The 21,469-nt window shown below is 61.3% G+C and overlaps 2 protein-coding genes across 3 annotated transcripts in view; one reads left to right on the top strand and one right to left on the bottom strand.

Annotated features, from left to right (window-relative positions):
* The window catches only part of PALM (paralemmin), a 142,470-nt gene that overhangs the window by 3,908 nt on the left and 117,093 nt on the right, over window positions 1-21,469 (top strand). The window lies entirely within an intron of this gene.
* POLRMT (RNA polymerase mitochondrial) lies at window positions 602-21,468 on the bottom strand. The gene is made up of 21 exons (XM_050771099.1): window positions 21,282-21,468; window positions 20,687-20,791; window positions 16,299-16,906; window positions 10,568-10,698; window positions 10,147-10,333; window positions 8,894-9,043; window positions 8,324-8,488; window positions 8,085-8,255; window positions 7,653-7,877; window positions 6,563-7,351; window positions 4,313-4,435; window positions 3,910-4,032; window positions 3,512-3,691; window positions 3,152-3,238; window positions 2,939-3,052; window positions 2,078-2,133; window positions 1,852-1,950; window positions 1,159-1,231; window positions 956-1,041; window positions 797-873; window positions 602-701 (listed from the first exon to the last, which is right to left on the bottom strand). The coding sequence occupies exons 1-21, from the start codon at window positions 21,367-21,369 to the stop codon at window positions 652-654; spliced, it is 3,687 nt and encodes a 1,228-aa protein (XP_050627056.1). The 5' UTR covers window positions 21,370-21,468; the 3' UTR covers window positions 602-651.

Raw genomic sequence — 21,469 nt, 5'->3', positions numbered from 1 at the left:
ACGGGCCGGGCCGGTGGGGCAGCCCCCTCCGCGCCCCTGGCCGTCCCCCCCATCGCCCTGCGCCCACCCCCATCGCCCCTGCCCCCGGCGGCGGCCTCGCGTGCGAGGGGGCTCCCTTCACCTCGGTGCCTCAGTTCCCCCAGCTGTAAAACAGGGACGGGGTGGCCCAGAGGAGCCGGCTGTGGAGCCCCGCCCGCACCCCGCCCTCCAGGTGGCCCGCCGTCCGATGAGGATTGTTTTTTAAGTGCAATACTTGGCCCGCCAGCTTCCCGCTGCCCCCATCGCGCTCACGCAATAACCGGCCCGGCCCCCATCCACGCGCGTCCCGCGGTGACCTCCGGGAGCAGCACCCCCGGCTCCCTCCAGCACCGGCACCGAGGGGCGGGCCTGGCTGCGCAGGGCACGGGGGCGAGGCTGGGGTCCCGCCGCCGTGATGAATGTACTGAAGAGCCGAGGCAGCAGTGCCCCCACCGTGGCCCCCACGCCCCATTAACCCCCACACTCCATTCCGCGCAATAAACGACAGCATTGGCGCCCACCCCGGCCGCGTATGATTGCTCGGGACGCACGGGGCGCGCACCCTCATGGAAAACAGTTCCTGGAAGTGGCAACAGAGCTTTATTTACATACTGGCACAAGGCCCGCCGGGTGTCAGCTGAAAAAGTAGGTGGAATGCTTCACCCGCTCCAGGTCGAAGGCCCCTGCGGAGTGAGCAGAGCGGACAGCGTGGGTGGCACGAAGGCCCGGCCCTGGCCCGCTGTTAGAGGCACCCTTGAAAGGCCGTCCACCCGCCTACCTGGCTTGGGCACTGCCTGCAGGGTCTCCTTCAGCTGGCTGGCCTCCCAGCACTGGGAGATCTTCCGGGGTGTGGGGCTGGAAGCAGGGTGGGGTGAGGCTGAGGCCAGGTTTTGTGGGGGGTGTCCAGGTAGGGTAGTTAGGTAAGGGAGTGCCTTACTTAGGGCAGAACCGGCTGACCAGGAACCGGGACAGGTCCTCCAGGATGGGTTCACTGTGCAAGCGGACAAACTGCTCCCGGCACACCTGGGCAGGAGAGAGAGTCCCCGTGCGTGATCAGGCAAGGTCTGGGCACCACCCCTACCCAATGCCCCGGTGTGCCAGGCCCCACCCATGGATGCACTAAGGCTCAGACGGGGGCACCTGGTTCATGACGGCGACATCAGCTGCGTGGGTCCAGTAACAGTCGTGCACAGAGACGAAGGTCAGGCCCTTCCTGCGGCAGAGCGGACGGCTCCTGAAGGGAAGGGAGCCCACAGGGCCGCCCCGCGACGGACATCCCGGCCCTGTGCTCAGCCCTCTCCACTCAAGGTCCAGGGAAGCCCACCCTCCTCCAGGCCTCACCCAAACATCCTGGGTTTGGCTTCAGCACAGGCGGAGGAAATGTTCTCGGAAGCCGCCCTGCCCCACACCTGCTGCCCCCCAGGCTGCTGTGGGAGCCTCAGCTTCGAGGGCAGCTGCGTTGTCCCCTCCTGCCAGGGCCACCACCCCACGTCCGGGGTGTTCTCAGCTCCCGTGGCCGGTAGATGCTGCTGGGACGACCTCCACGTGCCCCAGATCTAACCACACACTGCGGTGCTCACCAAGAAATGCCCACCACAAAGGGGCAGAGCCCATGCTTGGCTCTCCCCGTCAGGCCACGGGGGTGGCGGGAGCTGACAGGACCACCTTCATACTCGGGGAACAGAGGCCCCACAAACACAGCAGATCCACTCTGCCCAGACCCTGCACCCAGCACTGTCCCTTGCTGGACCCTGCCTTGCCAGCTGTGCCCTGGTAGCCAGAACAGAGGACCCCAGGAAGCGAGCAGCACCCCTGCCACCCGGAGGTGCCCACCTGTAGCAGTGCAGGGCAGTGAGCATCATATGCGAGGAGTCCAGCGAGTGGATGAAGTTCGGCGGGAACCCGTTCTTCTGCTTACGCGTGTTGGGCTTCCTAGGAACAGGACAGGTGCCGGGTGGGGGCCAGAATGCACTCCCAGCCCAGAGACGCCCCTAACTGGCCACTGTCTCCACTGTGGCTGCTCCCCCGGCCAGCCCCCCAGCCTGGGCTCCCCACTCACTGGCTGATGTCTCCATTGTGGGTGTAGGTGATGCTCTGAATCCCACCTCGTACTTGCTAAAAAGGGAAGGAGCGGGTGAGTCCCGCCCGAGGCCCAGCACAGTGTTGGTACACTGGGACAGTATGGGGTGATACACTGGGATGGGGGTACACTGGGATGGGATGGGGTGGTACACTGGGATGGGGGTACACTGGGACAGTATGGGGTGATACACTGGGACAGGGGTACACTGAGATGGGATGGGGTGGTACAGGGGGACAGGGGTACACTGGGATGGGATGGGGTGGTACAGGGGGACAGAGGTACACTGGGATGGGATGGGGTGGTACACTGGGACGGGGGTACACTGGGATGGTGGTATCCTGGGACAGGATGAGGTGGTACACTGGGACGGGGATATACTGGCATGGGATGGGGTGGTACAGGGGGACAGGGGTACACTGGGATGGGATGGGGTGGTACAGGGGGACAGGGGTACACTGGGATGGGATGGGGTGGTACAATGGGACAGGGATACACTGGGATGGGTACATTGAGACGGGGTACACTGGGACGGTGGTATACTGGGATGGAAAAGGATGGTATACTGGGACGAGGGTACACTGGGATTGGGGTACACTGGGACGGATTAGGGTGGTACACTGGGATGAGACAGGGTGGTATACTGGGATGGGTTACACTGGGACGGGGTACACTGGGATGGGGTACACTGGGATGGTGGTATACTGGGATGGTGGTATACTGGGACGGGATGGGGTGGTACACTGGGATGGGGGTACATTGGGATGGTGGTATACTAGGACGGGATGGGGTGGTACACTGGGACGGGCACACTGGGACGGGAGGGGGAGGTACACTGACCTTGACCTTGTGCTCCAAGCGGTAGGGCTGGATGATGGGGATACCCAGGGGTGTGACCCACTCCACCACGGAGCCCATGTGGGAGATGAGGCGGGCGCTCTCGGTCAGCCAGTGCTGTGGGACAAAGGCCGTCTCAGGGCTGGGGGCTCAAGCCGGGGCTCCCATCCACTCGCTCGGAGAGCCCTGGCCGAGCGGGGACAGCACAGGACGTACCTGGATGGCCCGGGTCCCTGAGAACATCTCCTGTAGACTCTTGAAGACCTGGCGTACGAGGTAGTGGGAGGCCTCCCACACAAACTCCTGCAGAAGACGGGCGGCAGCTGCGGGTCCTCAGGGGCTGGCCCATTCATGCCCTACTCCCCCCCCATTTCAGAGCAACTGAGGCCCAGGGCCCGGCAGGGATGGGGCCTGACACTCCCACAGTCGGAGAGAAATGCCCAAGCCCTAGCACGCAGGCAGTGGTCTGGGGGACCAGCTGGGTCTTCTGCTGGGAGGCCGAGTCTGCGGCAAAATCGTCCGACTTTTAAACGGCAGCGAAACCAACATGTTCCAAGCGCTACAGGCCTGGCGCACCTGGGGAAAGTCGGTCAGCTCCCGGAGGCGCTTCTCAATCTGCAGACGGCCGCCGTAGCGGGTGACCCCGTACACCACAGTCATCACCGTCTGCTTCACCACCTTGCGGGTGATAAAGCCTTCCAGCATCTGTGCCACCCGCGTGCCCCGCTGGGCATCCTGCCTGCGGAACACCTCCACCTGCACCACGGGAGGGCAGGCGCGCGAGTCAGCCCTGCCAGCATCCCAGGGGCCACCAAGCACCCATGAAGCCCTCGGGCAACATCTGCCTGGGAAGGCCCTGCCCCAGCCCCACCACATCCTCAGGACAGGCCAAGGTGAGGGCGCCTGGGACTCAGGGCCCACACTGCCCCCACACCCAGATGCCCCCGGGCAGCAGGTAACAGGGCACGCCCTACCTGCGCAGCCACGCCGCTGTACACGTCCTGGGGCACATCCGAGGGCTCCAGGTTGACCGAGGCGGCGCCCACGCTGTCGCGGCCCAGGGCAGCATAATGCTGTAGGCCGTTGCAAGAGCCGTCCTGAGGGAGGGGCCGCAAACGGGAGATAGAGACTCAGGGAGGCAGAGACGTGTGGGGCCCCAAACTACCCCCCAGGTCGAGCTGTTCCTAAGGCTGTGCACGCCCAGCCAAGCGCACCTGAGCCCTGCACGCTCCCAGGAAAGGCCAGGAGCCACGGTTCCTGGACCCTCTAGGGCCACCTCTAAAAGACACCACAAGAGAAGGTGAAATCTCACAACCTCAAGGCGAGCCCCAGACCAAGTGCACGGCATGGCCTCGGGGGCCCACCCCGCGGGCTCACCTGGTGGACGGGGAGGTGGGAAACGTAGGCAGCAGGGTCGGAGCAGCGCACGGCGTTCGCCACCTCCATACAGCAGGCCAGCGTCTGCCAGGGTTCCTCAGCGCCCATCCACCACTTTCGGCCCTGCGGGGACAGGGTGTGGCGGGCAGTGAGGCCCGGGCGGACTTCCTGAGCCAGTGGGGGGATGTGGTACAGGGGGTGGGAACATAGGGAGGAGACGCACACGCCCGACGGTGAACACGGAACCCATGTGGGCGAGAGACGGGGCACTGACTGGATGAGTCCTCTACAGCCACAGATGGAGGGTGAGGACTGCGGGTGGACGGGGCTGAGACAAGTGTGTCCGGAGGCACCAGGGGAGGAGGGTGGGCGGGGGACGCTGGGGCACCTGGGGAGGAGGGAGCGCGGGGACACCCAGGGGAGGAGGGAGCGCGGGGGATGGGGGGGCGCCTAGGGAGGAGGAGCAGCGGGGGTGAAGGACGGGGGATGCGGGGTCCCCAGAGGAGGAGGAGGGAGCATGGGGGAGGCAGGGGCGCCGGTGGGGGAGGAGGGAGCGCGAGGGATGTGGGGGCGCCTGGGGAGGAGGGAGAGCGGGGGTGGAGAAGGGAGCATGGGGGAGGCAGGGGTGCCGGGGGAGAGGAGGGAGGCCAGGCGGGGGGAAAAAGGGAACAGGAGGGCGGGCTGGGGACACAGGAGCGCAGGAGGAGGAGGGAGGGAGAAGGCGAGAGGACCTGGGGAGGAGGGCGGGCGGTGGACGTGGCGGTGCCAGGGGAGGGCGGGAGACGGGGCACAGGGAGAAGGGGGAGGGCGGGTGCACCTGAGCAGGAGGGCAGGCAGGAGACGTGGGGGTGACGAGGGAGGGCGGGAGACACGAGGGCGCAGGGGGAGGGGGGAGGGGACGCCTTGGGAGGAGGGCGGGCAGGGGACTCAGGGGCACCAGGGGAGGGGAAAGGATGGAAGACGCGGGGGTGCAGGAGGAGGGGGGAGAGGGAAGACGGGGGCACCTTGGGAGGAGGGCGGGCAGAGGACGCGGAGGCACCAGAGGGGGAGGATAGAAGGCGCGGGGGCGCAGGGGGAGGGAGGGAGAGGGAGGACGAGGGCACCTGGGGAGGAGGGCGGGCAAGGGACCCGGGGGCGCAGGGGGAGGGAGAGGGGGAGGACGGGGGCACCTTGGGAGGAGGGCGGGCAGGGGACGCGGAGGCACCAGAGGAGGAGGATGGGAGGCGCGGGGGCGCAGGGGGAGGGAGGGAGAGGGAGGACGTGGACACCTGGGGAGGAGGGCGGGCAGGGGACCCGGGGGCGCAGGGGGAGGGAGGGAGAGGGAGGACGGGGGCACCTGGGGAGGAGGGCGGGCACAGGACCGGAGAACGCAGGGGGAGGGAGGGAGAGGGAGGACGGGGGCACCTGGGGAGGAGGGCGGGCACGGGACCGGGGGGCGCAGGGGGAGGGAGAGGGAGGACGGGGGCACCTGGGGAGGAGGGGGCGGGCACGGGACCGGGGGGCGCAGGAGGAGGGAGAGGGGGAGGACGGGGGCACCTGGGGAGGAGGGCGGGCACAGGACCGGGGGAACGCAGGGGGAGGGAGGGAGAGGGAGGACGGGGGCACCTGGGGAGGAGGGCGGGCACAGGGACCGGGGGGCGCAGGGGGAGGGAGAGGAGGACGGGGGCACCTGGGGAGGAGGGCGGGCACGGGACGGGGGGCGCAGGGGAGGGAGGGGGGGACGGGGGCACCTGGGGAGGAGGGCGGGGGGGACCGGGGGGGCAGGGGGAGGGGAGGGAGAGGGAGGACGGGGGCACCTGGGGAGGGGAGGGCGGGCACGGGACCGGGGGGCGCAGGGGGAGGGAGGGAGAGGGAGGACGGAGGCACCTGGGGAGGAGGGGGGGGCCGGGGGGGGGGGGGCGCAGGAGGAGGGAGAGGGAGGACGGGGGCACCTGGGGGAGGGCGGGCAGGGGGGGGGGCGCAGGGGGAGGGAGGGAGAGGGAGGACAGGGGCACCTGGGGAGGAGGGCGGGCACGGGACCGGAGGGCGCAGGGGGAGGGAGGGAGAGGGAGAACGGGGGCACCTGGGGAGGAGGGCGGGCACGGGACCGGAGGGCGCAGGGGGAGGGAGGGAGAGGGAGAACGGGGGCACCTGGGGAGGAGGGCGGGCACGGGACCGGAGGACGCAGGGGGAGGGAGGGAGAGGGAGGACGGGGGCACCTGGGGAGGAGGGCGGGCAGGGGACCCGGGGGCGCAGGGGCTCCGCCCCTACCGTCATGGGCTGGTCCGCCGAATCCAGGATGTCGTCCATCACCTCCTCCGCGAAGGCCAGGCGCTTCCGCAGCGGTTCGCGCTTCTTGAACCCGGTGAGGTTGACCAAGTGGATCTTGAGCCAGTCCAGGCCGTGCGGGCCGAGCGGGCGGCCCTGGGCGAACTCCAGCAGGGCCCGCGCCACGTCGCTGCCCAGGTGGTTGAAGTGCGGCGGGCACGGGTAGGTGCGGCCGCGGAAGTCCATGTTGTGCGGCAGCCAGAAGACGCGGCCCCGCAGGTGCTGCGCCAGGGAGAGGCGGTACAGCGCCTCGGCCCGCAGGCTGTGCATCTCCCGGGCCACCTTCTGGCAGCGCGCCAGCTCCCGGCGCAGCTCAGCCTTGCGGGCGGGCGTGGCGCTCTGCGGCAGGTGGGCTTCCGCCGGCTGGGGAGCCTCGGAGGCCGGGGCCGGCACGCCTAGCTTGGGGCAGCCCTTGGCCTGGAAGAGCTGCAGCACCAGGTCCAGCACCCGCCCGTTGACGCGCCAGGCGCAGTTGCCCAGTTGGGTGAGAGCGTCCAGAGCGCCGTGCAGCGCGGTGGGCGGGCAGGTTTCCAGCAGCTCCTGGTGCTGCGTGGCGCCTTCCACCGTGCGCATCAGCTTGGTGGGGCTGAGCAGAAAGGCGCCCGTGTGCGGTGAGGTCCAGGGCAGCGGGGGACACAGCATGGGCACATCCACCGCCTCGAAGGTCAGCGTGGGCTCCGCGGCCGTCTCCAGCAGCTGCACGTAAGCCGGGTGCGGCTTCAGGATGCCGATCTGCGGTGCGACAGGCAGACGGGTCAGGGCCCCGCTGCTGGTGACTTCCTACCGCCGCCCTTTAAACTCGGTGAGAGAGACCGGCTCCCCCACCACCAAGAAACCAGTGTGGCCTCCCACGAACAGAAGCCACCTCTAGACACGGCTGGACAGCTGCGCGGACACCCATGGTGTGTCTCGAGTCCTGGGAGGTACTGATGGCTGCGCTGAGATCAAGGCACCACCCAGAGGCGCCAACCCCATGGGGTCCCTTGTCCCCCCAGGATGCCCCCCAGCTCAGGAGGACACTGCTGTCCGGCACCTGCTGGACGTTGCGGAAGGAGTACACGTGGTAGAGCACGGGAACAAGCCGGGAGGAGCCGTGCCGGTTGTCCAGACTGGACGGCATCCGCGTGGCTTGCACCAGCATCTCCGCCAGCTGCTTGCCCAGCTCCATGTGCACTGGCAGGGGCCAGGGCTGCTCCCGCAGGGCCTCGGGCGCCCCCAGCGCCTCCCAGTACTGCCGCGGCAGGCAGGGGTTGGGCACCTGTGGGACAGGGCGGTCAGAGAGCTGGGCATCGGGACCTCCGACCAGACGCCCCGCCGCCCGTGCCTGCTCCCCCGGTGGGGCCCTGTCAGCCCAAGGGTACAGAGGAAGAGGCTGAGGCTTGGGGGCAAACTCGGCTGCCCCAGAGAGGGAGCGCGCCCGCCCACCACTGGCCCCGGCCAGGAGGAGACGGGGTGCGCGCCTCACCTTGGTGTCCGAGGCCAGCAGGTGCAGGTACTTCCTGTAGTACGTCTCCAGCGCCTGCACCTGACCACTGAGCCGCTGCCTCTGCACCACATGCCGGCTGAAAGTGCGTGCGCTCAGCTCCCGGGCCAGGGTGGTGAAGGACTCGCCCTGGGCGGGCAGCGCCTGCAGGACCTGGAGGAGGAGGCCGTGAGTGCCCGCCCACCCCGCCCGGGGACCCGGCCGCGCAGAGGAAGACGCACCTGCAGCAGCATCTGCACCACCTCGCGCTCGTCCAGCAGGCACAGGAAGGGGTACAGTGAGAACCGGCCCTTGTGCACCTCGACCTCCAGGTGGTTCTTGGTCTCCTGCAGCACCTGGCACAGCGCTTTCTCCCACTGGTCCCGCAGGGTCTGCAGGGTCTTCCGCTGCGAGGGACGAAGGGCCCAGTGAGCCCCGTGGCAGCTGGCGGGACCCAGGCTCACAGGACGGGGGTCACCACAGCTCCCTGCGGAGACCTCGTGGCCCTCAAGGTCCCTGCTGTGTGTTCCCGGTAGCTCCTCACCCCGGCCTGCGCCCTCTGCCGGCTTCGGTGCGCCTGAGGCAGCCAAGAGCACAAACCCAGCCGCAGAGTGCGCAGCACCACAGGCCAGGACCCAACCTCGGGACCCCACAAGTTACCCCTGAGCGGCAGCCAGGCTGAGATCCTAGGCCTTGCATGCCCATACCAGGGCATGAGCAATTCAACCACATGCACCGAGCTCAGCCCCGCGGCAGACACGGGACCCGGCACAGCCCCCACGGCGGACACGGGACCCCGGCTCAGCTCCTACCGCGTGCGTGACCTCCTTGCTTGGCAATGCAGGCTTCTCCACAGACACCACGCACACCTTGCTGGCCAGCTCCACGCAAAGCTGCTTCTCAAAAAGCGACTGCAGGGTCTTCAGGGGCAAGTGTAGCTTCGGGTAGGACACCGGCCCATCCTGCAGGGATGGGGTAGTGAGGTCGGGGGCTCAGCCGGAGGGAGACCTGCCCTCCTAGGACCCCGAAAAGGCACGGGTGCACGCGTTTCTGCGTCTCGTGCAAATTGCTGACCGCCATCGCTGACGGGGCAAAGCGGGCTGCAGGTAAAGTCAGTGCCAGTGGCCAAACCAGAGGCCTTGGCCCCTCCTGACCTCGGGCCCTCTAGATGGGACAGTGGGCATCGTCGTGGGGGGGGGGCAGTGGTGCTGGGAGCCGGCAGAGCCTGGGGAGACCATTCACTGCGCCCCCAGATGTTTGCTGTTTTCTCCTCAAACTTGGAACTGTGTGAATGTGACCCATCCAGAAATAGATGAATTAAAAATAACTAAAGCCCAGCACTTTGAGAATCAAAGGCTCAGGTCCACACAAAAGCTTGTACACAAACGTTCACAGCCGCATGACTCATAGTCGTCGAGAAGTAGAAACAGCCCAAGCGTCCATCAACGGACAAACAGACCAGCACGGTGCGGCCATCCACGCACCCGAGCATGACTCAGCCCTGACCCAGGCCGCCTCGCGGATGCACCGTGAGGACGTCACGCTCAGTGGGAGATGCCAAACACTAAAGGCCACGCAGTGTGCAGTCCCATTTCTATGGAATGTCCAGGGCAGACTCAGCCACAGAGATGAGGAGGGGATGGGGAGTGACGGGTGATGGAGATGAGGCTTCCTTTTGGGGTGATGTAACATTCTGGAATTAGACAACTGTGAATACACTAAAATCGCTGAATTACACCTTTAAGAGGGTTTTATGGCAGGTGAATTACCCCTCAGTGAAAGACAAGCACACTGCGTGCACCTGGCAGCCCCATTCGAAGGCGCTGCTCTCGCCTGTCACCCCACCCTGCCTCTGGGGCGCCCGACCACCTCATCCGCCCAGAGCCCACACCCTCCCAGCTCTGGCTCCTCCAGTCTTCTGGGAGGAGGGAGGGACGAATCCAGGGCCCGGCCCAGGTGAGCCCCGGGCACCAGGGAGGCCCACCGGTCTGAGCGGAGGCTCCAGAGACCCCTCAGGGCAGCTCTGAGGACTGAAGTCCGTCTGCTGGACCCCACGTGGGCTCACCTTGGCATACACGGCCCTGAGCAGCTTCGAGGTGTTGACCGCGGGCGGCGGCCGCGGCGGGAGGCTGAAGGTGGGCTTCACCTTGTGCACGGCCTTCAGCACAGTGGCCTGCTCCTCCGCGGACAGCGGCACGGCGGTGACGAGCGCCTGCAGCTTCAGCCCCTCCTGGCTCATCTGTTTCAGACACCTGTGGGGCAGCAGGCCTGCCTGAGGGATGGGCCAGCCCCACGCTGGGCTTCCACAGAGCCCAGGGGCACCTCGTGGCCACCTCCTGCTAGCCTGCAGTTCTCAGTGCAGCTGTCAGGCCCTCCAGGGGTCCCCAGCCCCCAGCCTAGGCACTGTCCCAGATCTTAAGACCCTGGCAGGAACGTGGTGGGGGTAGGGGTGAGGGTAGCGGTGGGGCCCTCTCGACACCACCTACCTTTCAATGGTCCCAGCGTCCTGGCCCCGCCTCCCCATGCACTGGAGGATGGCCGCGTAGGACAGCAGGTCTGGGGTGAGGCCAGCATCCTTCACCATCAACAACACATACACCAGCTCCCTGAAGGCCCCCTGGGAGACCAAGCCAGGGTGAGGGTCTGGGAGGATGGCCCAACCTCTGCGTTCCCCACTGCTCCCTGGAGACCCCTTCTCTGTAGCCACCAGCTCAGCAGGGGACAGGGTGACCAAGCAGGAGTGGCCAGCTGGGCAGACAGATGCGTCCCCCTGGGGTTCTCACACACAGGCTCTACCTGCAGAGGCGGCCGCATGGCCTGCCAGGTGGGACTGTGTGAGGTGCACGTTCCTCTGGGAGGAGGCTTGTCAGTATTTTTAAATTTTCTTATTTTGAGAACACCAATGTGCCCAGTTTTGGGGTTTTGAAATTGATCCTTTCCAGGTCAGCCAACCTCAAGGTTTGCCAACTGCGTGATCTTTTTGAAGGACTTGGCTTCACTGTTCTCTACCGCTCCTGCCTTCCGTTTCATTTATCTGTTTTCAGTTTTGTAACTTCATTTGCTTGCTTTAGGTTTAGTGAGAAATTCTTTTTCTAGTTTCCTAAGGTAAAAGGTGAAGTATTTCGTCTGAGATGTTTCACCTTTTCTTTTTTTTCCCCAAGACGGAGTCTTGCTCTGTTGCACAGGCTGGAGTGCAGTGGCATGATCTTGGCTCACGGCAACCTCTGCCTCCTGGGTTCAAGTGATTCTCCTGCCTCAGCCTCCTGAGTAGCTGGGATTACAGGCATGCACCACCACGCCACTTAATTTTTTGTATTTTTAGTAGATACAGGGTTTTGCCATGCTGGCCAGGCTGGTCTTGAACTCCTAATACCGTGATCCACCAGCCTCAACCTCCCAAAGTGCTGGGATTACATGCGTGAACCACCATGCCGGGCCATCACCTTTCTTAATATAGGCATTTTATGGCTATAAATTACTCTCTGAGCAATGCATCCCAGAACTTCTGGTATGTGATGTTTTCATTTTCATTATCTCCAAGTGTTTTCAAATTTCATACTTTACTTCTTCTTTGGAATTTTTTTTTTTTTTTTGGATGCAGTCTCGCTCTGTTGCCCAGGCTGGAGTGCAGTGGCGCAATCTTGGCTCACTGAAAGCTCCACCTCCTGGGTTCAAGCGATTCTCCTACCTCAGCCTCCCAAGCAGCTGGGATTACAGGCATGCACCGTCACATCCAACTAATTATTTTGTATTTTTAGTAGAGATGGGGTTTCGCCCTGTTGGCCAGGCTGGTCTCAAACTCCTGACCTCAGGGGATCCACCAGCCTCAGCCTCTCAATGTCCTGGGATTACAGGCATGAGCCACCGCACCCGGCCCGATTTTTTTTCTTGGGAGAGAGGGGTGTCTTGCTCTGTTGCCCAGGCTGGTCTCAAACTCCTGGGCTCAAGCAATCCTCCTGCCTCGGCCTCCCAAAGTGCTGGGATTACAGGCATGAGCCACCGTGCCTGGCCATGTATCCTTAAATTTCCCTTGCAATTTTTTTTTTAATCTAATTTTTGGCCAGGCACAGTGGCTCATGCCTGTAATCCCATCACTTTGGGAGGCCAAGGCGGGTGGATCACGAGTTCAGGAGCTTAAGACCAGCCAGGCCAACATAGTGAAACCCCATCTCTACTAAAAATACAAAAAAAAAATTAGCTGGGTGTGGGGGCACACGCCTGTAATCCCAGCTACTTGGGAGCCTGAGGCAGGAGAATCACTTGAACGTGGAAGGCGGAAGTTACAGAGAGCTGGGATCTCACCACTGCGCTCCAGCCTGGGTGACAGAGACTGCACTGTCGACACAGACTTGGAGGCTCTCTCTCTTTTTTCTTTATTTTTAAGACGGAGTCTCGCTCTGTCGCCCAGGCTGGAGTGCAGTGGCCGGATCTCAGCTCACTGCAAGCTCCGTCTCCCGGGTTTACGCCCTTCTCCTGCCTCAGCCTCCCGAGTAGCTGGGACCACAGGCGCCCACCACCTCGCCCGGCTAGTTTTTTTCTATTTTTTAGTAGAGACGGGGTTTCACCGTGTTAGCCAGGATGGTCTCGATCTCCTGACCTCGTGATCCGCCCGTCTCGGCCTCCCAAAGTGCTGGGATTACAGGCTTGAGCCACCGCGCCCGGCCTGGCTCTCTCTTTAAAAAATAAAAAATCTAATTTTTTTTCTTGTATTCGTTTTTCGTGAGATCCCTGCTCTGAGCAATTTCTTCTTTGACCCAGTGGCTGCTTAAGAGTGGTCTTTAACTGTAACACACTATTTCAAAGGGAAAAAAATTCCCCTGCATCCTCCCACCCCATAGTCCTGCAGTTTGAAGACATGCTGTGACACAAGGTGGCCACACACCAGAGACATGAGTTTTGGGGCTTTTTTTTTTTTTTTGAGATGGAGTCTCGCTCTGTCACCCAGGCTGGAGTGCAGTGGCACAATCTCGGCTCACTGCAAGCTCCGCCTCCCGTGTTCACGCCATTCTCCTGCCTCAGCCGCCTGAGCAGCTGGGACCACAGGCTCCCACCACTACGCCTGGCTAATTTTTTGTATTTTTAGTAGAGATGGGGTTTCACCGTGTTAGCCAGGATGGTCTCGATATCCTGACCTTGTGATCCGCCCGCCTCGGCCTCCCAAAGTGCTGGGATTACAGGCGCGAGCCACCGCACTCGGGTAGTTTTGGGGCAGTGACTTCCATGCGTGTGGCCAGTGAGGTCTACTGTCCTTAAATTAAAATATTCAGTTCTTCCCTTTCACCAGCTTCAAGTGCTCAGTAGCCACACACAGCTGTTGGCACATGTGGAAAATTCCCAGCATCACAGAAAGTTCTACTGGATGGTGCTGGTTAGAGCATGTGGCTGGGCGCGGTCGCTCCTGCCTGTAATCCTAGCACTTTGGGAGGCTGAGGCGGGCGGGTTACCTGAGGTCAGGAGTTTGAGACCAGCCTGGCCAATACGGCAAAAGCCCGTCTCTACTAAAAATACAAAAATTGGCCAGGCGTGGTCATGAGTCCCTGTAATCCCAGCTACTCAGGAGGCTGAGGCAGGGAGAACTCTGGAACCCGGGAGGCGGAGGCTGCAGTGAGTCGAGATCATGGCACTGCACCCTACCTAGCCTGGGCAACAGAGAGAATCCACCTCAAAAAAAAAAAAAAAAAAAAAAAAAAAAAACAAAGACAAAAGTAATACCTTAGCCTGGCTAACATGGGGAAACCCCACCTCTACTAAAAATAAAAATGAAAAACATTGGCCGGGCGCGGTGGCTCAAGCCTGTAATCCCAGCACTTTGGGAGGCCGAGATGGGCGGATCACGAGGTCAGGAGATCGAGACCATCCTGGCTAACACGGTGAAACCCCGTCTCTACTAAGAAATACAAAAAATAGCCAGGCGAGGTGGCAGCGCCTGTAGTCCCAGCTACTCGGGAGGCTGAGGCTGGAGAATGGCGTGAACCCGGGAGGCGGAGCTTGCAGTGAGCTGAGATCCGGCCACTGCACTCCAGCCTGGGCTACAGAGCGAGACTCCGTCTCAAAAAAAAAAAAAAAAAAAAAAAAAAACATTATCCGGGGTGGTGGCACACGCCTGTAATCCCAGCTGCTCAGGAGGCTGAGCTCACAGTTGAGCAACACCGAGGACTGCTGGCCACCCCTGAACACCGGGAGAGGCAGGAGGAGCCCCGGCTAGAGCCTCTGGAGAAACTTCGGGTCTGCAGACACTTTGATTTCAGACTTGTGGGCTCCAGTGCCGAGACTGCGTTTCTGCTATGCAAGTCACCAGGTTTGTGCCACTTCGTTACAGCTCCAGGCTGACCACAAAAGTGCCCTGTTACAGTGTGGGCTCTCTCTGAGGGAATTCAGGGGGCTTGTGACCTTGGAGGGGAAAATACACGACCCTCATCCTCAGTCTTCCTGGAGTTTAGTACCCCTACAGCTACGTGAACGAGGCAGCAAGCCCCCTCGACCGTGTGGTAAGGAGACTGCAGACTTCGCTGCAAGAGTGGCTCCATCTGATCCTGAGTTTCGCTGTCTGACGCATTAATAAACAAGCATATCAAGTTCTCTACCACGAATTGGTCTTAATGCTGTGATAGCTGTATTTTAACATAATAGTATCCCATGTTTACCCAAATATTACGCCAAGCTTTTACTGCTGTTTCTCAAATTAGGGTTGAAGGACCATGGGGTGGGAGAAAGCTGGTAACGTCTGCTCCCTTGAAAGAATGTATAGGCCGGGCGCGGTGGCTCAAGCCTGTAATCCCAGTACTTTGGGAGGCCGAGGCGGGTGGATCACGAAGTCAGGAGATCGAGACCATCCTGGCTAACATGGTGAAACCCCGTCTCTACTAAAAATACAAAAAACTAGCCGGGCGTGGTGGCGGGCGCCTGTAGTCCCAGCTACTCGGAGGCTGAGGCAGGAGAATGGCGTAAACCCGGGAGGCGGAGCTTGCAGTGAGCCGAGATCGTGCCACTGCACTCCAGCCTGGGTGACACAGCGAGACTCCGTCTCAAAAAAAAAAAAAAAAAAAAAAAAAAAGAAAGAATGTATAAACACCACCCTCCAAAACAACCAAGGGGTCCAAGGAGAAACTCTGGCCGGGCGTGGTGGCTCATGCCTGTAATCCCAGCATTCTGGGAGGCCGAGGCAGGCAGATCACGAGGTCAGGAGTTCCAGACCAGTCTGGTCAACATGGTGAAGCCCCGTCTCCACTAAAAATACAAAAAATAGCCGGGCTTGTAATTCCAGCTACTCAGGAGGCTGAGGCAGGAGAATCACTTGAACCTGGGAGGTAGAGGCGGCCGTGAGCCGACATCACGCCATTGCACTCCAGCCTGGTGACAGGAGACTCCGTCTCTAAGTAAGTAAATAAATAAATAAATAAACGGCAAGGGAAGTTGGAAAATACTCCAGATCAACTACAAGGAAGACATTGGTGGGATCCAGCTAAAGCCGTGCTCAGAGGTCGTGAACGCCCACGTTTCACACAGAAGGATCTCAGCACAGTCGCCCGACCTTCCACCTCAGGAAACCAGAGAAAGGAGCAAAGTCAACCCCAACATCAAAGTCTCATCCTGACCAGGGGTCTGCAGGCTGCCCCCGATGAGGCCAAAAGCACCCCCTGCCCAGACAGGTTCACGGGCCCTGAGAAAGACCGGAAGAAAATGCCAAAGAAGCCGGGCGCGGTGGCTCAAGCCTGTAATCCCAGCACTTTGGGAGGCCGAGACGGGCGGATCACAAGGTCAGGAGATCGAGACCATCCTGGCTAACATGGTGAAACCCCGTCTCTACTAAAAATACAAAAAAAAAAACTAGCCGGGCGAGGTGGCGGGCGCCTGTAGTCCCAGCTACTCCGGAGGCTGAGGCAGGAGAATGGCGTGAACCCGGGAGGCGGAGCTTGCAGTGAGCTGAGACCCGGCCACTGCACTCCAGTCTGGGCGACAGAGCGAGACTCCGTCTCAAAAAAAAAAAAAAAAAAAAAAAGAAAATGCCAAAGACATTAGAAGAATTTCTCCCTACTTTTTTGGTCATTTTCAAAATTTGAGAATCACATGTGATTTGTATTTGAAAAGCCTGAAAAAATTAAAATAAAAAACAAAGGACTTGAACTTGGGGGCTAAGAGATAAAAGTCCAGTCTAAACGAGGGCAAGTTCCTGTCTCCAACGACCAGGGCAGGTGTCCTGGCTCCCGCCACACTCACCTGCCGCGCCCAGCCAAGCATGACGGTGTTGTACATGTCCAGAGTGAGCAGCTTCTGTTTCCGCTGCTGGCTGTGGTGGGTGACCAGCAAGTGGTGGGCGAGGGGCAGGTGGTCGGTGAGCAGGCAGCACTTGAAGAAGGCCAGGAGCTTCTGCTGCTGACCTGAGAGCTGGGCCTGCGTGGACGGGGCCCGCCCCACGGCGAGCCTCAGCTTCCGAGGGGCCTCCTGCAGCACCCGGGGCAGCTGCTCCTCCCAGGAGCTCTCAGGGGCCAGGAAAACGGCCAGCTGCTTGCTCAGGAGCCGGGGCTCCACCTGCAGGTGCTTGGGCCACACCTTCAACTCCTTGCTCTGGCTCTGGACTTGCATCTGCAGGTTCACCTCCAACTGCTGCATGTGCATCCGCTGGATCCGCTTATCCTTCTCCAGTCTCTGTGCCCAGCCGCTACGGGGCACCGGGCTGGCACCCGTGGCCCCTCTCTGGACCTTCCTGGGTGGCTGGGGGCCACCATCTCCACTGCCACGTTCTGGGAGCCGCGCCACATCCACCCTGTTCACCACCACCTCAGACACGCTCTCAGCCTGCAGCTGCCGCACCCGCGCCTGGAGCACTGTGAGAGGCAGAGGGCGAGGACATCAGAGGAAGCCCCCATTCAAGCACCCATCTCTCTGGACCCCGAGCCGGGCCAGGAGGTGCAGGTGGCTGAGTTCACTGGGACCCGAGGCATGAATTCCTCGTATCTGCCAACAACGCCATAAGGTCCGCCCCCTCCTTTCGAGACACACGCACCTCCCCATCCGAGCCTCGGGCCTCACAAAACTCAGCAGCCCAAACAAGTTCCCACCGAGACCCGCTGCACCGCATCTCCCCGGTCCCAGGCCACTCCGACCCTCCAGGTTCTCCCTGGTCACGGGCCACTCCGACCCTCCAGGTGCCCAGACCAAGAACCCCGGGGTCTCTGACAACTCCCTCTGTCCATCTCTCAGTACCTCCTCCGGGCTTGCCTCCAGAATCTATCCAGGTCGCCCCTCGCCTCCCCGGCCTCCCCTGCCCTTCCCACTCACGGTCTACCTCAGGACCTCCGCAAAGGCTCCCGGGACCCTGAGCCACCCGCTCCCCGGCTCAACCGTGGCCTGCAAGTTTCCACCCTGCCTCAGCAAGACCCCCCAGCTGGTGGAGCTGCCACACACACACTCCTAGGCTCCCATGGCCTAAGCTGGTGGATGCTGAGTTAGTAAACACTGAGCCGCTGCTTCCAGGGAAAACAGGGCTCCTGTTCGTGCTGCCTCAGGTTGCACTTTTGCCAACCAATCAATGCCTAAATGTTTTGTGTCTAAGGAAGCCTTATTGGAAACCTATCGCTGGCCAGGCGTGGGGCTCACGTCGGTCATCCCAGAACTTTGTGAGGCCAAGGCAGAAAGATCACCTGAGGTCAGGAGTTCGAGACCAGCCTGGCCAACATGGTGAAACCCCGTCTCTACTAGAAATCCAAAAAATTAGCTGGGCATGGTGTCATGTGTCTATAGTACCAGCTACTTGGGAGGCTGAAGCAGGAGAACTGCTTGAGCCTGGGAGGCAGAGGTTGCAGTGAGACAAGATCGCGCCATTGCCCTCCAGCCTGAGCAACAGTGAGATTCCATCTTAAAAAAAAAAAAAAAAAAAAGACTGTTGAAATAGGCCAGGCATAGGGCCGCGCACCTGTGGTCCCAGCTACTCCGGAGGCTGAGGTGAAAAAATCACCTGCACCTAAGAGTTCCTGGCTGCTGTGAGCTGTGATCAGGCCACCGTGCTGCAGCCTGACAGAGCAGGACTCTGTCTCAAAAAAAAAAAAAAAAGGCAGCCAGGTGCGATGGCTCACACCCATAATCCCAGCACTTTGTGAAGCTGAGGCGGGTGGATCACAAGGTCAGGAGATCAAGACTATCCTGACCTACACGGTGAAACCCCGTCTCTACTAAAAATACAGAGAATTAGCCCAGTGTGGTGGTGCGCGCCTACAGTTCCAGCTACTCAGGAGGCTGAGGCAGGAGAACTGCCTGAACTCGGGAGGCAGAGGCTGCAGTGAGCCAAGATCACACCATTGCACTCCAGCCTGGCAAGAGGGTGAGACTCCGTCACAAGAAAAAAAAAAAAAAAAAAAAAAAAGATTGCTGAAATAAAAAGGCAAGTGTGGTGTCCGCCTTCAGTGTGCTCCAAAACTCAGGAGATACTTTTAGTATTAACAGGTGAGAGGTTTTTTTTATCTTTTTTGAGATAGAGTGTCTCTTTTGTTGCCCAGGCCAGAGTGCAATGGCACGATCTCGGTTCACCGCAACCTCCACCTCCCAGGTTCAAGTGATTCTCCTGCCTCAGTCTCCCAAGCAGCTGAGATTACAGGCGTACATCACCACTCCTGGCTAATTTTTTTTTTTTTTTTTTTTTTGAGATGGAGTCTTGCTCTGTGCCCCAGGCTGGAGTGCAGTGGCGCGATCTCGGCTCACTGCAAGCTCCGCCCCCCCGGGTTCACGCCATTCTCCTGCCTCAGCCTCCCAAGTAGCTGGGACTACAGGCGCCCACCACCTCGCTCGGCTAATTTTTTGTATTTTTTTTTTAGTAGAGACGGGGTTTCACCCTGTTAGCCAGGATGGTCTCGATCTCCTGACCTCGTGATCCGCCCGTCTCGGCCTCCCAAAGTGCTGGGATTACAGGCTTGAGCCACCGCGCCCGGCCCTAATTTTGTATTTTTATGTTTTTTGAGACAGAATCTTGATCTGTCGCCCAGGCTTGAGTGCAGTGGCACGATCTCTGCTCACTGCAACCGCCACCCGGGTTCAAGTAATGTTCCTGTTTCAGCCTCCCCAGTAGCTGGGATTACCGGCGCCCACCACCACGCCCAGCTAATTTTTGCATTTTCTTTTTTTTTTTTTTTTTTTTTTTTTTGAGATGGAGTCTCGCTCTGTCGCCCAGGCTGGAGTGCAGTGGCCGGATCTCAGCTCACTGCAAGCTCCGCCTCCCGGGTTCACGGCATTCTCCTGCCTCAGCCTCCCGAGTAGCTGGGACTACAGGCGCTGCCACCACGCCCGGCTAGTTTTTTGTATTTTTAGTAGAGACGGGGTTTCACCGTGTTAGCCAGGATGGTCTCGATCTCCTGACCTTGTGATCCGCCCACCTCGGCCTCCCAAAGTGCTGGGATTACAGGCTTGAGCCACCGCGCCCGGCCCTAATTTTGTATTTTTATGTTTTTTGAGACAGAATCTTGATCTGTCGCCCAGGCTTGAGTGCAGTGGCACGATCTCTGCTCACTGCAACCGCCACCCGGGTTCAAGTAATGTTCCTGTTTCAGCCTCCCCAGTAGCTGGGATTACCGGCGCCCACCACCACGCCCAGCTAATTTTTGCATTTTCTTTTTTTTTTTTTTTTTTTTGAGACGGAGTCTCACTCTGTCGCCCAGGCTGGAGTGCAGTGGCCAGATCTCGGCTCACTGCAAGCTCCGCCTCCCGGGTTTACGCCATTCTCCTGCCTCAGCCTCCCGAGTAGCTGGGATTACAGGCGCCCGCCAACTCACCCGACTAGTTTTTTGTATTTTTTAGTAGAGACGGGGTTTCACCGCGTTAGCCAGGATGGTCTCGATCTCCTGACCTCGTGATCCGCCCGTCTCGGCCTCCCAAAGTGCTGGGATTACAGGCTTGAGCCACCGCGCCCGGCCGACAATTTTTGCATTTTCAGTAGAGACGGGGTTTCACCATGTTGGCCAGGCTGGTCTTGAACTCCTGACCTCTTGATCCGCCCACCTTGGCCTCTCAAAGTGCTGGGATTACAGGCGTGAGCCACCGCGCGTGGTCAGGTTCCTTCCCTTTATAAATGTTCTCCTGTCTCTCTCTCCCGGCTGGCTGATGGATGCAGACGGGATGTGGGGCAGGAGCAGCGGTGGGAAGCAAGCACAGAGAAGCTGGCACCACCCTCCGACACCGCCAGCCAGGACCTGCCAGCGCTGGAGCCTGGGCTGTCCCTCCCAAGTTTCCCAGTCATCCAGTGTTCACTAGTCGCCCACCGCCCAGAGCGAAGCCAGGCAACCTGAGTCAGTTCAGGGTTCACGTCCTGGCTCTGCACATGTGGCCTGGGGGTTCTCTCCAGACATCATATCGAGCCTCACTGTGTCCCTGGAAAGTGGGAGGACCTGGTGGGGTTCTGGGGAGGGGAAATTACGAAAGGTCCAGGAAGGAGCCTGCTAGGCAAGGACGGGGCCCATGAGCGGCGCAAGAGACGTTCCAGTAACGCCGTCTGGGCGGGTCCTGGGACCCGAGAGGTGGAGACCACCCTCAACCTGTCTCAGAATCTGAGCTTCCGCCTTTTCTCCCGGCAGCAGGGACCGGACTCTCCTCTCCCGGGCCGCCGTGGGGGTCGCGCTTACCCTCCAGCAGCTCCACGTGGCCCCAGTCCTTCCTGCGGTCTTGGTCTTGCTCCTGGGGGCTGGCGGACGAGCTTCTCCTGGGGCCGCAGACGCCACCGAGGATCCCTGCGGGAGAGGCGAGGGCGGCTGAAGGGGGCCGGGCGTGTGGGCGGGGGTGTCCGCAAGGGCAGATGCCGCAGGGTCGAAGGTCAAAGGAGCCCCAAACGCGGCGGAAACTCTCTGAGCACGGGCTTAAGTTGGAAAAAAACTAAGAGAGCAAAGGTGGAAGGGGCCCCGCCACGGTGAACATGGGCGGGAACCGCGGAGACGGCTCCCCGCACTCCAGGTGCAGCAGGTCAAGGGTTAAGAGCCCTAAACTCCACACCTGGGGTCAGGAGGCTCCATAAGAAACCAGGAGTCAAAGGTCAGAGTACACTGAGGAGCCTCCGTCGGAAGAGCGGGCAAGGGCGAGTGGAAAGCGGGGCCGGGTCGGCGGGCTCCGCACATGCAGCCGCAAACGGGCAAAGGTCAAAGCGCCAAAGGCCCCGGGAGCGCGGGGAAGAGCGCGGGCCGCGGCGTGGCCCCCGGGCTGCCTGGCCGTCTTCCTTCGCGTTACCTTCTTTGGCGAGGAGCCCCGGGCAGCCGCAAGGCTGCAAGGCCCGTCTGAGCCCCGCCGCGCCGCGGCCCCAGCAAAGTACCGACATCACGCACGCCGCTCCGCGCCCTGCCGCCGCCACCCCCTCACCGCCTAGCGCCTGCGCAAGCGTCCGCGCCGCCTGCCGGGAGTTGTAGTTTCATGGTCGA

This window comes from Macaca thibetana, chromosome 19 (assembly GCF_024542745.1).
Source record: "Macaca thibetana thibetana isolate TM-01 chromosome 19, ASM2454274v1, whole genome shotgun sequence".
In the NCBI taxonomy this organism is placed as follows: domain Eukaryota; kingdom Metazoa; phylum Chordata; class Mammalia; order Primates; family Cercopithecidae; genus Macaca; species Macaca thibetana.
This window is presented reverse-complemented; position numbering and strand designations above follow the sequence as displayed.